The sequence below is a fragment of the Hemibagrus wyckioides genome, linkage group LG22, assembly GCF_019097595.1.
Source record: "Hemibagrus wyckioides isolate EC202008001 linkage group LG22, SWU_Hwy_1.0, whole genome shotgun sequence".
NCBI lineage: Eukaryota > Metazoa > Chordata > Actinopteri > Siluriformes > Bagridae > Hemibagrus > Hemibagrus wyckioides.
Genome location: NC_080731.1, coordinates 13,402,934 through 13,419,039, shown reverse-complemented (window position 1 = coordinate 13,419,039; position 16,106 = coordinate 13,402,934). Strand labels below are relative to the sequence as shown.

The window sequence follows — 16,106 nt, the reverse complement described above, 5'->3', positions numbered from 1 at the left end:
AACCACCTTATCTGATTCTTTACACCATTTCAACTAACACCAACAACTCGGTGACCCAGGCTATATCTACTAACAAAACTGGCTAGAGATACTACTCTAACACTACTCTAACCACTTATTACCGTGGCCAGTTTCTCATACATGATACTCATTAAGCCTACATGAAATTTTATAGCTTAGATCTCAGCAATACTGCATAAAATCATATATATGGGGTGTGTGTTTTTTTTATCTGCAAAGAATTGAAGAACTGATTCCTAGACGTAATTTAAAACGGATTATAAGGGAAACCGTTAAAAGGATATGCTTGAAGATTAAAGATGTTGTTGCAAGCCTAAAGATGCTCTTGCATAAGATACACATTGTGTAGGATGCTCTTGAATAGGATGAAGGTTATGTATATGGTGTAGCAGAATTCCGAATTTTTCACATTTGGAAGCTTATTTGCTATGGATTTTTAACAGATCGAGAAACTTGATTACTTTACTGCCATAGCTGTTTACAGTTTATAACCATATACATCACTAAACATCATGAAACCTGTCAAGCTAAAATAATTTTTATGGAATGTCAGTCCATCTACAAACAAGTTACCATGGCTTTTATCCCGTCCTCCAATAATGAAGTGATTGTGAGCATTAGATCCTTCACTGCTATAGGTTCCATTGATCTTTTCCTCTCATTCCTCAGTGGGGCCTCTCTGCTAAACTTTCCCTCTCTTTGCACCCTTCCCCTTTAGCCGCCTCATAATGGCCTCTTGACAGCTCCTGAAAGAATAACCGGGCTGAGGGCCAAAATTGCCCAAAAGACCTCCCGCTGCCTTACTAAAGGACATCATTTGCTTCCTCTCAGTTAGTTTGTTTTTCAGATTTCCTTTCTTGAGGTTTTCTTCACCACATACTATTCCAATCTAGTCGTATGGTGAATAGGAAGATGTAGGAAAATACAGTATCCTGAATAGGATCACAAAGGAAATTCTGACTAGAAGTCGACAAAAATAAGAATTTGTTTTAGTATGTGGTAACCACAATTTCACACATTATAAGAAACGCTAAAATATGTTGTGATGCTTACTGCACCAACTTGCATGCATCTAATCAGAGCAGTCATTTTATACTGTGATTCTCTGATGAAATACAATAAATAGATACGTTAGTATTGATTATCATTTACTTAAAATGGAAAAAGATTTTCCAGAAACATTTTCATTCATAGGTTGATTGTGACAAATTATTTGCCTTTGTTATTGCTTTATAGAATCAAAGGCATCTTAAGGTATCTATGGTAATTCTTTCAGAAATTTGACAATGTGCGCCATCTGACTGTGTCCTACAGGATCACCGGATGTGGAGCAGGTGTGTGAACCCAGTGTGCGTACCTGGAGTCCTCATGCTGGCCTTGACTCTAGCAGTGTGGGCTCTGCTTCATGCCCTCCACAAGGCTGCATACTTCAACTGAACTTCACATACCCAGTTGTGCCAGAATCGCTCACTGTTTGGGTCACGTTCTTCTCAGCAGAAGAGAGTGACCTGGCAGCCATCCACAACATCCTGCTACTAACACTGAGTGGCAACAATGTGTCTCTGGGTCCACAGAGCATCTTCTGTGACATGCCACTTACACTAAAGCTGACTGTGGATGAAGAAGTGTATGGTGTTCAGTTCTTCACTATGGATCAGCACCTGGAAATTGACGCCACAATGATAGCCTCCAAACCAGGGCATGTACTCTGTCAGGCATGCCAACCCCTGCAATATAGGCTGACACGGAACCCGCCTTTCAGACATGCACCTAATGGGGTGGTGCTCATGGAGCCTATGAGGAGATTTATAGACAGGTATGGATGGGAGTAATTATAATTTAACTGCTAATGTAATAAAAATATGAAGAATATATTAGTGCAAAATGATTTTTCCATGCCACCTCAGTGGTGTCCATGCTATTTACGCCACACATTCTCACTACACATCCTAGGTCCCCTCTGTATGTGTGGGGTCTCCCAACTTGCCCTTTTGCCTCTAGGATTGGGAGGGGGTTTAAGCCAGCTTAAAGAATTTCACAGCTACTCAAGTGTAACAACTATAGTCTATACAGAATGAGGAGGCAAGTTCAAAGCTTTTTTTCCCCCTCTCCTCCCCTTTTTTGAGCCATAAAAAAATTACAGCCCAATAGAGCACCCATTCTTTCTTTCTGGCAGATGTGTCTCATATTAACAATACAGAAATGAAGAGTTTAGTCATTCAGGAGGCAGGCATTGTCTTCGTTGTCTTTTTGTGTGCGGTTGTGGGTCGACTGTGTGTTTTTTCGTTTTTTTTCCTTCTGACACAGTGAATAATGGGCCTTTCCCGGGGCCCAGGGCTACACCTCTGTTGGCAATCTGCCAAAGCTGTACATTAACTTCACTAAAGATCTCCTTTGTTTCTGTAAACAGCAGTTGATGTGAACCTGGTGAACCTCTCTGTCCTTGTGTAGGCCAGACTATGTAAGGTCACTTCTAGTTTGCTCACTGCCACTGGACAGGTATTAGCCTTGTAGTCTGCAGACATATTTAAAACATAAGAAATTTGTGCAGCAAATTTTCTTATCTTTATAATGCAATTTTATTGAAAGAATCCTTCGATATTACCATAAATGCCTTAGTTTAGAATTCAGCTCTACATGATTGATGCAGATTAAAATTCAATACATGGGTTTAAATGGTTTTGTTCAATGACTTTAATATGTAGCCAGACATAACATTTTGTTTCCAATAGCACTAGAGCACAGCTATTGTGCCCAAAATGCAATTAATGTTTTAAAACTTAAAAAATGTGCCCCATATCAGACCTCATTTTTCTCATATTTGTCTACAAGAGGCAAAAAAAATATTAATCATGCTTAATCCCCCCTGCAGCTACTTACTTATTCAAAAGAGTGTTCATTAAGATTGGATGATAAAACTAGGGTTTAGATTGTGAAGCCGGTACAAACACATCAGGCAAACAAATAGAGGAAACAGTACCTGAGCTTTTAAGATCAGCTTTCTCATTCTGACCTGCAGATGCAGAAAGACAAAAACTGACTTTAGAAAACTCATCATTGTTACTTAGACAATCTCCTGTTTTGGTGGAAAAAATGTTTTCCAGGGAAATGATGTAATTTTAAGATCTGCGATCTCAGTCAGATCCAACTTGTGAGAATCCATTAGGTAATACCCTGCTGTTTTCTGTTTCCTGCCATTGAGAGGGATATTTCATTTTACTACACCACTGATTTCTCTATCAACGTTAAGCTTTACCGATTATGTGAGATTATTTAAACTGAGAGAAAGCTCTCTAAAAGACCCTCAAATTTCAGCTTAAGTATCTATCTGTTGTCAAATGACAGCCCACTAATAGTTCATGAGCAATTACTGTAAATAATATGTGATTGTGTGATTCATTTCTCACTAGATGTAGGTGCTATAATAGGCATGAAACATTTGAACAAACATTTGGTATTTGTAAAATGCACTGACAATTACCCCAAGTTTACGATACACAGTAACTATCCTATCTTAACTATCCAACAGTATCTAACTATGATCAGACTTATAATTTGTTATAGAAAGAAAGTATAAACAGTAAGATAAGTGAGATACACATTACCTTTCATAAACTGCAAGTTCTGCAACTGCTTATGTTAAATGTTACATCTGATGGTTGCATACATAAAATGACTGACTACCATCTGAAAACAGTAACGTTAGTCTATTTTTGGCACATGACCTCATCTAAGGACCCAGGAGCTGTTTCAAATAAATAAATAAATTTTAAATACCAACACATACAGTCCGTGTCAGAACAGCTTTGTGTCTAATTTTGATTTGGTATGTTTCCCATAATAATTAAAACCACAACTCTCGAAGATTGTTCTTGTCCTTCTGGCAAAAATGTGTCAAGCATTTTAAGTTTTATTTTTCAGCGGTTATGGTACATATAATGCTTAGTAATTGTGCACTACATCTCACTGACATTTTACAATGTAAATGCACTAGACGTACACAAAAACTACATACTTTTCTTATTGAGATGGCTCAGTGGATAGGGTTGCCAGCTCCAGGGTCCCTGGTTTTGGGTTGGAGTGTGAAGATTTACCTGTTCTTCCTGTGTGGGCTTTCTCAAGGTTCTCTGGTTTCCTCCCACTGTCTATAAACATGCAGGTAGGCAGATTGGTTACACTAAATTGCCCACAGGTGTGAATCACTGTGTGGATGTGTGCGTGCATAATTCTTTGTGATGGATTGGCATCCCATCTGAGGGGAATTATCCTGCCTTGCACCCAAAGTTCCTAGGAATTTACTCTGGATCCACCACAACCTTGACCAGTATAAAGCATGGCCATGCTTTTAATAATAAAGCATTGACTAGGATAAACTGTTTTGAAAGCGGTTCCTCAGAAGATTTCTTTGTAATCTCAGGAAGCTTTTCCTTGCCATCATCTCCTCTGGTATGCTCATTAGGGAAAATGTATACATTTCTGAATTTATATATTTCTGTAAAGCTGCTTAGTGACAATGTCAAAGCTGCTGCAAGTGACAAAGCAGCCACTTAAGATGAATAAATGAAAACCATTTGGCTATTCCTAAAAATATCATCCCATTCATAAAAGCTTTATTACTATATAATAAGATATCAGTGATCCTTTATTGGTGTGCCATGAACAAGTTTGTGGAAACTTTATATTGACAAGTTTTATTAGTTTATTTTTTCCTCTAAGTTTTATTAATAGTATTAGAACAAGCCAACTTCCAGTTTCAGTACTGTGGCAATTTTTTTCTGACCAGCCAGTTGTGCTGGTGCTTTTGTTTACTCTTGCTTACTTTCTGTGCTCCCACTTTCTTGTACTCTGTCCAAGTGGGTGGCCTGCCCGGGGCCTACACTTTGCCCTCTTTCGTCACTGAGTGACCATTTGACTACATATCATTTTCATGTTACTCAAGAAAACAAGAGATTTAAAGAGTTCTTACAACAGTGGCCAAAAATTACACAGGGATTTTGTCCACCAGATGCAGGTCTACTTTTACTTATGAATGAATCCGTTAGCAGCTCACTGTAGAAAGTGAAGGCAGCCCCAATCAAAGCAGCAAAAAAATCCTGCTGAGAGCCATAAGTGGTTTGTTGGTGGCTAAACAATACATCAAAACAGATATTATAACTTAACATAGATACAAAATTGTAACGTACATTATATGTGTCATTATTCAGTGTCATTATCCATCACTGTGTCATGTGAGGAACATTTTATTAGAATACAAACGTTGTAGCATGGCAGGTCTAAAGATTCAAACCAGTAGGTGGCTTAATTTGGTGACTTTTAAACCTCTTTAATGACATAGCTAATCCAGTGATTCTTTGAGCAGATTTAACAGCAACTGTACTTGATATGGTACCTAGTAGTTATAGGAGTTAAGAGAGTAGGTTTGGTTTGGAAAACCTGACTGACCTGCACTGTCAGAAGTTCATGTTCCCAACATTCTCATCTTCAGATGTTTAGGTTCTCAACAACCAATCACTGATCACCATTACACACTACTTTGTGCTTTGTTTTAAACAAAATACACAGAGAATAGAATTGCAGTGTTTGTAACTTAATAATTGTGTGTTGTTCTCAACACAGACAATATTTTTTTACACATCACACATACTTTTCTGAAAATGGTAGTCGCATTATGAGCTCATTCTTTTTGACCATTCTATGGACAATAAACAAGTCAAATTACAGACCGGTTTACATTTGTGTTTACTTATGGCATTTAGCAGATGCCCTTATCCAAAACAACTTAGATTTGTAGTATCTATCAAAAACACATCCTCATGATAGTTCACTAGGTCAGGCAGAAAGAGTACAATCAGTCTAAAAACACTGTTGAGGAGATAAGTAAAATATAAGAAACAAACCACAAGACAGGATTTTTCATAACTGATGAACAAAGTGTAGCTACTGGACGTCAGTGGAGGAAGAGTGGCATAGAAACGGGAGAAATTTCTTGTGTAGCTGCATTCTGGATTGGTTGCAGGAGTTGAATGATTTGCAGGGGCAGACCTGACATGATCAAGCTATAGTAGTCCAGTCCTGAAATGAAAAGGGACTGAACAAAGCCCCTGAGTGGCCTCTCTGTATAAAAGTTGTTGGAGCCTCCTGAAGTTGTAAGGAAGAAAACTGCATGACCAAGTCATTTAAATGATGTGAGGCAAGACTGTTGGTTGTTCAGGACTGCCCCAATATTGCATAAAGCAACAGATAGTGAGCTCTCACTTCCAGGGATGTACAGTAGCTCAGTCTTTCTAGATGTTCAGCTGATAATCTGTCATCTAGATGAGATGTTATGGTACGAAAACCCATTTGAGAATGAGAGAGAGGGAGGAATATGTGAGGATCCCATACTGAACCTTGAGGGACACCAGTGGAGAGTCTGCATGGAAAGATGTGGATCCCCACCCTGTTACCTGGTATGATTATCTGTCTAATTAAGAAAAAAAATGTTGTCATGCTGTGTCACAAATTTGAGGAGAGTCTTCTTATTAACTACTAAAGTCTGCTGAATGATGACAGGTCGCCTGATCTTTTGAAACAATGCTTCTCCATAAAGGACACAAAGGCAGTTCCTGTGGAGTGTGATGCTTTAAAAGACTGGTTAGGATATTGAGGGTTATTCTGGGTGAAAAAAGAGAGAGGTATCTAGAGTTGCTTGCTTCAGGATAGCATAGATCAGGGGTCTCCAAACTTTTTTCATCTGAGAGCTAATTTGGCAAAATTAAGGTGTCCAAGAGCTACTTGTGTTATGTTATTAGTAACATTTATTTACTTTACTTATAAACCAGCTGAATAAGCTATTTTTGTGTAAACTTGAAAAAATGTCAATATTGAACAGTCAAACTTCCCAAGAAATCAATTTCAAATTCACATAAGCAGCATGATAATTGTTGAGATGACTGATATTAACACAATGGGTTTGCTGACTAGACTTATCAGTGACTATTGTCAGATTTTCCTGAATCACATGGATTCTGTTATTTATCAGCAAATTTTTACTGACAAGTCTCATGGAACATACCCTGATGGCCTCAGCAAGACTGAAAAAAGAAAAAAAAAAGAAAAGAAAATCTTTGATATTGAAGGTAATATTTATTTTGAAAACAGGGACCTGAAATTGTATTGGACTTTATGTGATTAAATAATAGCTTTTAAAGCATTCACATGCATGTGCAATGGGAAATATTAAACAGTACTTTACTCCGAAACACCAACTGCACTAAAAAGAAATGTCTACAGCACACTCATCCCACATCTTGCAGCAGGATAGATTCAATCACCAGTTTTACTTTGGCAGCATCATAGCTTTATTCCTAATGCTGTCGAATTCCCTGCAGCTTCCAAGTTAAAAGGATCTGCCGTACGGTCTTATTGCTAGCGGTGTGTGAAATCCACTGATGAACAGTTGTACTAAACTGTGTGATGCGAATGCACGTGTGGAGGAGTATGATTGTCCTCGGAGTCAGATTTAGGTACAACACTGGAAAGGGGTGGGACATCTGAGAGTTTGACTGAGATGAAATTTATACAGGTTTATTGAGGTCATTTGATTTGATCAATTTTGTACATATTCTGCGAAACTGCGAGGTACTCAGAAGTGGGTCGTGTGTGTTGGAGACCCCTGGTATAGATAGTTGAAAAGTGAAAATATAAACACTACTTGAGTGACTAAAACTTTCAGTGAAAGCATGGCTCCACAGAAAGACAGGGAGTTGTTTATAGTTGTCATTTTTGAGCATGAGATCAGATGGCCTTCATGGATGACCCAAGCAGAATGTCATGATTAACTTGTAATTAGACCACTGCAGGATTAAGTCTGTGACAAATCTGTGATAAGAAGTGAAGTGCTTTTTGCCACCATATTTTGTGAAGTCCAACAGTTTCTTGAGGAGAAACAGAAAATAAACAGTGTATGCAACTGTTTACCAAAATTCAATTGCCAACATCATAAGGATGAAACTCTTATCTGCTTTCTGCTCTCTCTCACTGGTTTGCTATCTGCCCTTCTCTGTTTGTGTCTCTTCCATTTATCTGTCTCTCCCTCTTTGCCTCTCTTGACTAGACTTTACTTCAATCAGTGCAGTAGTTGTGCAGAAACACCTGTACCAAACTAATCTGCTCCACTCAGCGAGAGAGAGAGAGAGAGAGAGAGAGAGAGAGAGAGAGAGAGAAAATGCCAGCAGGGATTCTTATCTGTGTCCAACTAAACAGCTTTTTATTCATTTTAACTAGGTGTGGATTAGGCTACATTCGATCTTGAGAGATTTTGCTGCTTACATTGCTCTCATCTGTTTTCAGGCCTTGGAGGAGGCCAGACAGAGGCTGCAGGCATGCTGGTGAGATACAGATGTGCATGAACAGACAGAGATTTGTCACATTGACACCTAGATCCTACATCTTTCTCACACAGCAATGCCAGTTGGGTTTATTGTTTGATTTGGTTTTGTCTTATGGTGATTAAGTGTGTTATTGGTGGAAGCAAGATCAGGCTATGGAACTCACCAACTTATTACATGTAGGAAAAGGTGGTGCACGTTCTCCGACTCATTCCATTATTCAAATAAATGACCACATTGAAATTGTATCATTAATGTCATAGTAGTTCTGTAAGTCCTATCCCCAAACTTTGGCTAAAACACCTGTAATGTAGTAATGTCAATTTAATTAAATATTATATCAGATATGTCTAAATAATATATAGTATTACATTATTAGTGTACATTAAACAGATAGGACTAATAAATCATGCTGCACAACTAATAAGTGTTTACCCACAAGTTTGAAGAGGTCCTGCATCATGTGTATGCATTTAAAAACATAAGGTCATTCACACAGATCATTCTTGAATCCAGCATGTATCTAAATATCTAACAAAAAGGACTCTGACTTTGGAGAAATAGGACAAAATGGGTGTCACTTTATTGTCCCAACAAACTGTATGTAACAAACAAATGGCAAGGTCAAGCTTGTCAGAGAGCTATGAAGGCCAGAATCACATTTCAGCCTACTGCACGTTTCCTGTTACCATCATGGACATGTCTTTAAGGTTATATTAAATTGCTCTCGATATTTAGATACGCAGTTAATTAACAGCTCCTTGGTTGTACTAAAGACTCTTTGGTTACGTTTTATTCAAAAAGTAGGCAGTGGCATTGACTGTAGGTAAAGCAGCACTGCTCTCTCCAGGGAAACAATGACTTCACTGCTGCAATGTTTGCCACTGATCATCTGTAGGCAGCCAAACAAAGTCTAGGTTCCTCCTCCATGCAGAGCATTTCAAACTCTTTTATGTTTGTATATGTGGGCTTCCCTTTTTAATACAGATGACAGGTTTAAATCTGGAGACTGAAGTGGCCTCATGATCATGTTGATCTTGTATTCCTGCGACCAAGCATGGCCAAGCACTGACCTCTTGGCAGAGACAGTCATGTTTTGGGCAAAAATATCATGGTACTTGCAAATCCTAAAACTTCATGATCTCTTCTGAAGACCCCTTTGACTACTAGATGGTAAACAGTTCCAAAGTGTCAGTGAACCACTATGATATTTTACACTGTGTTTAAATTTACCTTCAATCACCCGCATAACCACCAGCCTGTAGGAATAGAAATTAAGGGATAGAAGAAAGAACACAGGATGAGAGAGTTCTCTCTCGCACTTCTTCTGGTGTATGGCCTGGCAGACGATACTGATGTCATGGTCCACCCCACATTCTGACACAGAAGCTTGAAAAATAGTGTTACCATCTTAAAACTAAAACACAGGAAACAGCTCTGACAGACCAGCATGTGACATGTGTACTTTCTTCTCACACACACAGTATTGCTGGTGTGATCTGCCTCTTTTTCTGTCTATGTTAGGAATGGTCATATAAGACATTATTTCAACTGTATACATTTTAACAAACTTGTGTATTTTAAACACACTGCCCCTGAGATAATTAAATTTCAGAAGTGCTAAAGTGAAAGCTTATTACTGCTGAGTATGGTTTGCAATGCAAGATGCACTTGTAACCCACAAACAGTATAACCACAATTGCATAACCTAGCCACCTGACACTGAAGGCTAAATTGATGCTTACTCGATTCAACGAGCGAATGCTATTTCCTCTTGTCGTAAGTCAAGCCAGCATTCTACCTCAGGAGTCATTGTGGCTGTTAAGGATAGCAACAGAACGCTTTTAGCTTTGCTTCTGCCTGACCACAAAAAACATGTCTTAGAAAAACATAACGACATGGACCACATGATCTTCTAACTCCTGCCTCTGGTATTGGCTGAGATTCCTGCATATGCACTTCTAACAGACCGTCCTCTGGCTCTCTTTGCTGTTCCCACATCATTGACCCTCTCTGACCCGTGCTTGAATGTTTGGGAAGTCTGCTCCTGGAGTGAGGTAGGTTCCTGAACAGTGAACCTGCCTGCAAAAGCTACCTCCAAAATGTTTGAGATGAATGACAGTTTGAATTCTTTGAGGAGGCAACTTACACACCAGCTTCTGTGCTGTTTGTTATGCTAAAGTGAGATCAGTCAAATGGCATGGGCTTCTGCTGATCCCTGTGTAGTGTCTCTGATTATGATAGGCCCTTTACTTGCAGAAATACAGCTGAGCCTGGTTCTTTGTGGACTTGGGGGTTTGTATTACAAGCTAGTGTTGGTTTTTCGATGCTTGACATTTTGTGTTGCTGTCTTTTAGTTTCCTTTTGTTTTTCCCCCTGCATTTAGATGAAATATGTCAAAAGCAAATTTTTCCAAGGCCACATTTTTTGTGCATTTTTGTGAGCCCTTGAGGGGCAATAATGTAAGGCATTTCACTTTTTAACATACTGCATATTTTCTGAAAGTAAAACATAAGGTTCCACACAAAAATAGGTTAACAAATCTATTTAACTGTATGTACCCTTAGGCCTAACATTTATTTATACACATGGGATTATCTCTGCTAAGATCATATATGTCTTTAGTCTCCCATCTTGTCTTTGCACTCCATGAACTTTTCTTTTTTTCAGCATATTTGTCTCTACACTGGAGTCAATCACTAAATCACACTAAAGGCATGTATCTGACATGTATCTGAATGTGCCTTGCAGCAGATAGGTGCTGGTTGTAACCAGCATTTCAACATTGGTTGATGTGAGAACATGAGCTCTGTACAGTGGCACATGCAGAACACAGAAGGCAATGCACTACGGATCTGATCTGAATTCTGTATATAATGAAACTGTCGAGTAGTATTGTGCTACAGGTCACTTCATAATAATTTTTAAGCTCACACAGGCTAAATGAAACAAGTAGGTTATGTTTGACCAGTGGGCCTGAGTTTGTCACCTTAGATTTTTGTTGGAAGCTTTTATTTTTTGAATGTTTTACAATGAACCTCATTTCCAATATATATTTATAGCATTGTTCAGTAATAAGAAAAACAAATGAACTGGTGATGTATATCAAAGATGTCAACCATGATATGTAGCATGAACTGATTGAACAGGAAGTGAATAAATACAAAAGAGATAGATCTTTTGTAATATTCTGAATATTTCTCTGCAGGGACATAGAGCCTGGTGAGACGTACACCTACCATGTGCTGACTGTTTCCAAGACAGCAGAAAGTGAACCATCTCCTGCTCTCATACATCAGCTGGGCTCACCATACTGTGGAGATGGACTCATTCAACAGTAAGTCACAAGACGCCAGAGAACAGCACTATTATCATTATACTGACCTATTAAACTACTAGAACCATTCGTAAGTCCAGACTCATTCCTCATGCCTGTAATTACATAGCATTCCTACTACGTTTCCTGTAGTTACTGAGAATGAATTTAATCTTGCTCATTCTTGTCTAGCAAGCTTAGTTTGCAGGCTAGGTGACATACATGTTCTAATTCTTGCATTAGAGTAATTGCAGACCTTTTTTAAAAGTAGGCATGTTGTTATAGTGGTTATATTAGTTACGGTAAGGCTTTGGAAAGCTACAATACTGATAAAGTTACATTATCAACAACAAAATCTTATCCAAAAATAAGATAAGAAAAATAAAATGTAACAAAAATATTATCCATTTTCAGTATTAAACACTACTATTTAATGTCTTTGTATAGGTATATGTACAGGCATATTTTCCATGTCAAAGAAATAAACTAGGTACTGTATTAAATGCTTCAGCCTAAGAAACACTACAGCACTCAAAATCTAAAGCAGACTATAGTAGTGTGTGGTGTTTAGAGTCAAATATTCTGAAGTATTTAGAAATGCCTGTTGCGATAATGCAACATATATAATGAAGCAACATATATATTGATTTGTTCTCTAAGCAGATTAAATTAAAGAGCTGTATTTTATTTCCAAGAGTGTCATATAGCTGATAAATTATGACAATTGAATTTCCGTGTGTGTGTGTTTGTGTGTGTGTGTGTGTGTCAGTTATCTAGGGGAGCAATGTGATGACATGAACTTTGCCAATGGAGATGGCTGTTCCAACCAGTGTAAAAAGGAACCGTTGTTTAACTGTGTTGGTATGTACTGCTAAAAGTTCATGATTATCTGGGAAACAAGACACTTTTTAATCTATCTTTTATAAATGGTGCATCCACAATAAGCTGTTATTAATGTAGATTTCAACCAAACAAGGGCTGCATCTAATGTGATTTGAGTTTGAAAGACCACACATGGTCATAGATGATGTGATTCTGCTTGTGTAAGTTACCATTTCTGGGGATGTGTTTAAAGACTTATGTTTTGTAATTTTAGTTGATGTGTTTATCAATGAATTTGGCATCATTTTCAGTTTACAGACCATGTGAATTTATCTTCAGGTTTGTTCCATGAATGCACCAACGAGTCACATTACTCTTTCTAATGCATGGTTAATCAGACTGAGTTTCCTGATTGTCATGCTAATGCTGCAGCTTTATTGCTGAATGTTAGTAATTAGGCCCTCTAACTGACATGATGTGATTTCTTAAAGAACCACAAAGGCTTCTTAGACCAAAGGAAAACTGTTGCCATACAAAGACTTCATATAATCCCACAGCATTGTGCATTATGCAATGGAATTAGTAGAAATTCTAGAACAGACTTTTGTCTTTTCCTGCTAGAAATGTTTCATTCATCATCAAAAAACTTCTGAATGAGAGTGAGTCATGGAAGTGGAGTGTAAAAAAAGGGAAGAGAAGGGGAAAGCGACCAAAGAATCCTGCAAGCCTTTGAAGTGTCCCTCTGAATGTATATTCAGCTGAAGGGATGACCTGAGACATTTGTAGAAGTGTGCCCTCTGGAGTTGCTTGATGTTCCACACAGCTTAATTAGCAACTATCCTCTAAGAAGAGACCATCAAGCCACTTGTTTGGAAGGGGTTCAATGAGTTCATGCTTCACAGATCCTTTCTTTGCCTGTGTCAGCATTTTATTGGTATTCATCATCCCTATACTTATCAAAGTATGAGATTTTGCATTATTGCATAACGTTTCTGAAGGTCTGGAGCAGATGGAGCTACTATTTTATCTGGTTAGTCTCACTGAATGTAAATTTGACTAAATTTGACTCCATATCTATCCTATTCTTTTGACAGACCTATAGGATGGTTTGTCTGATAACTACCTCAGAGGAACAATTAGCAGAAAGTCCCTGTCATTTCAACAGCATCTTCAACTATTGTGTCCCTTTCTACAGTATCCTGCTACCTCATCGGCTTTCTTTTGAAGGATCATATCATTTCAAGTTATTATTCCACAGACAGATTCCACTGTAAATAAATAGCTGTTTATAAACAGCATTATATTTCCACTCTTCATCTACTGCTTTGCAAGTTTCAAATATGCAACATGCCTTGGTTTTGTCTCATGATGAGGTTTTTATTTGACTTGCACCCTGAACACTTTGTGACCTCCTTTGGGTGTTAAGGCCAATCTTTGTCAGTGGCCCATCCTAATCATGTACGTAGCATGCCAGGGATGGGTTACTTCCATTGATAGGTGGATAGTCGCTAAACATGTTTTCTGGCTGGCTGCATGGTTCAGTGGCACCCAATGGCTTTTGACCAGCAGGCAGGACTGAAAAAGAACAGTTTACAGAACTTCACCTGGTGTGAAGTGTTACAACCAGACCAAGATAGAAATAGTTTGGTTTAAGTTGGAATTTGTATTCAATGTGCACTTTATTGGGAACAATTGCACACCTACATATTCATTAAATTATCTTATTAGCCAAATGTATCGCAGCAGTGCAATGCATAAAATCATGGAGAGAAGAACCAGCAGGTTTGGGTAATGTTCACATCAATCCTCAATATGGGGTAAAAATGTGATCTCAGTGATTTTTACTATGGCATGATTGTCAGTGCTAGACAGACTCATTTAAGTATTTGTATATCTGCTGATATATTGGGATTCTTTACACACACACACACACACAGTCTCTAGAGTTTATGCAGAAATAAATAATAAACATCCAGTAAGTGGCAGTTCTACATTGTGGGAAAGCCTTATTGATGAGCAAGATCAATGGAAAAAGACCAGAATAATTCAGTCTTTTTCAATCATAACTCCGATAACCACTCTGTGCAATTGTGGTGAGCAGAAAAGCATCCAAGAATACACAACATGTTGAACCTTAAGGCAGATGGGCTACAACAGCAGAAGACCATGTCAAGTTCCACTTCTGTAAAAACTGTATCTGCTATGGGTAAAGGCTGGCCAAAACTGGACAGTTGAAGACTGTTGGCCCATTAATACCCAAATAATCAATTGTGGCTTGAATGGCTATTTGACTATTGTTGCTGAAGTTGTGTATCACTTCATAGCCACAATTTACCTAATTACACAATCACACAATTTCTAATAACTACTTCTAGCATGGTAATGTACAATGTACCATGTCAAAAAGCAAGAAGTCACTGGATCTGAATCAGAACAGAACACCTTTGGGATGTGATAGAACAAGAGATCCACAGGATGAAAGTGCACCTGAAAAATCTGCAGGAACTGTGTGATGCAATCATGTCAATATGGACCAGAATCTCAAAGGAATGTTTTGAAATCTATAACATGAAGAAGGCTGTTTTGAGAGTCCTAACCAGTATTATTGTAGAGTTCGACAGTGCTTAGTGAGTGTGGAATTAAGGAAAAATAATGCACAGTGCAGATATACTGAATATCAGCATGGATGTGATTAAAAGGTAATATTGTTTTTACACAACAGTTTTATAAACAAGAAAGTAATATTGATCAAGTGAAATTTCAGACAATATGGCCAAATATTATTTTTATTTTTGTTCCGCAAGCAGAAATTGATCCTGAAGAAGTCTAACAGAGGGATGTGGTAGCTTAGTGGTTAAGATGTTGGACTACTGATTGGTTGTGACTTTCGCTGGGGCCCTGAGCAAGGTCCTTAACCCGCAATTGTATAAAATAAGATCAATTGTATGTTGATCTGTATATGGGCGTCTGCAAAAAGAATAATTAAATAAATAAATAAATAATAATAATAATACTTTGGCTAGCTAGCTCACTTTGATCTTGACATTCCCAAAGGTCCCAGTGCAGCTAAAAGAAATATAGGCATTCTTAGAATGCCACTTAACCAATCAAATCCGTGGAACAAATTGTTGTTCAATTACCTATAGCTGTAAGTTTTATTTGCAGATGTATAAAAGTTGGAAGGAGGCAGTATCTCACTTTATTCTGAATTCTCAAACATTATTGTAACGGTCCAGACCATTTTCAAAAAAAGACAAATCCATCTTCTCAATCCAGACGTGCTGGAGGAATTCAAAACAAGAAACAGACAAAACAAAACTAGGTAACTAGCAAAACAAACAACTGCAAAAGACCACAGAAATTAGAAGTCCACAGATGACAATTGCAAAAAAATATGCAAGACTTTGAAGAAACACGGGAAACAAGTCACTTAAACAAAGAGGTGGAAACAGGGAGCAGATGAAGCTAAATACAAAGGCTGTGATTAGATAACAAGAAACAGAAACAATGCCCTACTGTGTATTGTAGAAAAGCCAAAAGGGTAATACATGGTGCACTAAGAGTAGGAAGCCAGTGCG

General features: G+C 38.0%; 1 protein-coding gene across 1 annotated transcript in view; it reads left to right on the top strand.

Annotated features, from left to right (window-relative positions):
* Positions 1-16,106, top strand: part of pappab (pregnancy-associated plasma protein A, pappalysin 1b) — a 59,635-nt gene that overhangs the window by 17,656 nt on the left and 25,873 nt on the right. Inside the window, exons 7-9 of the mRNA XM_058375604.1 lie at positions 1,336-1,837; positions 11,599-11,727; positions 12,476-12,567. Coding sequence (XP_058231587.1) covers positions 1,336-1,837; positions 11,599-11,727; positions 12,476-12,567 — 723 coding nt within the window. The remainder of the gene's footprint in view (positions 1-1,335; positions 1,838-11,598; positions 11,728-12,475; positions 12,568-16,106) is intronic.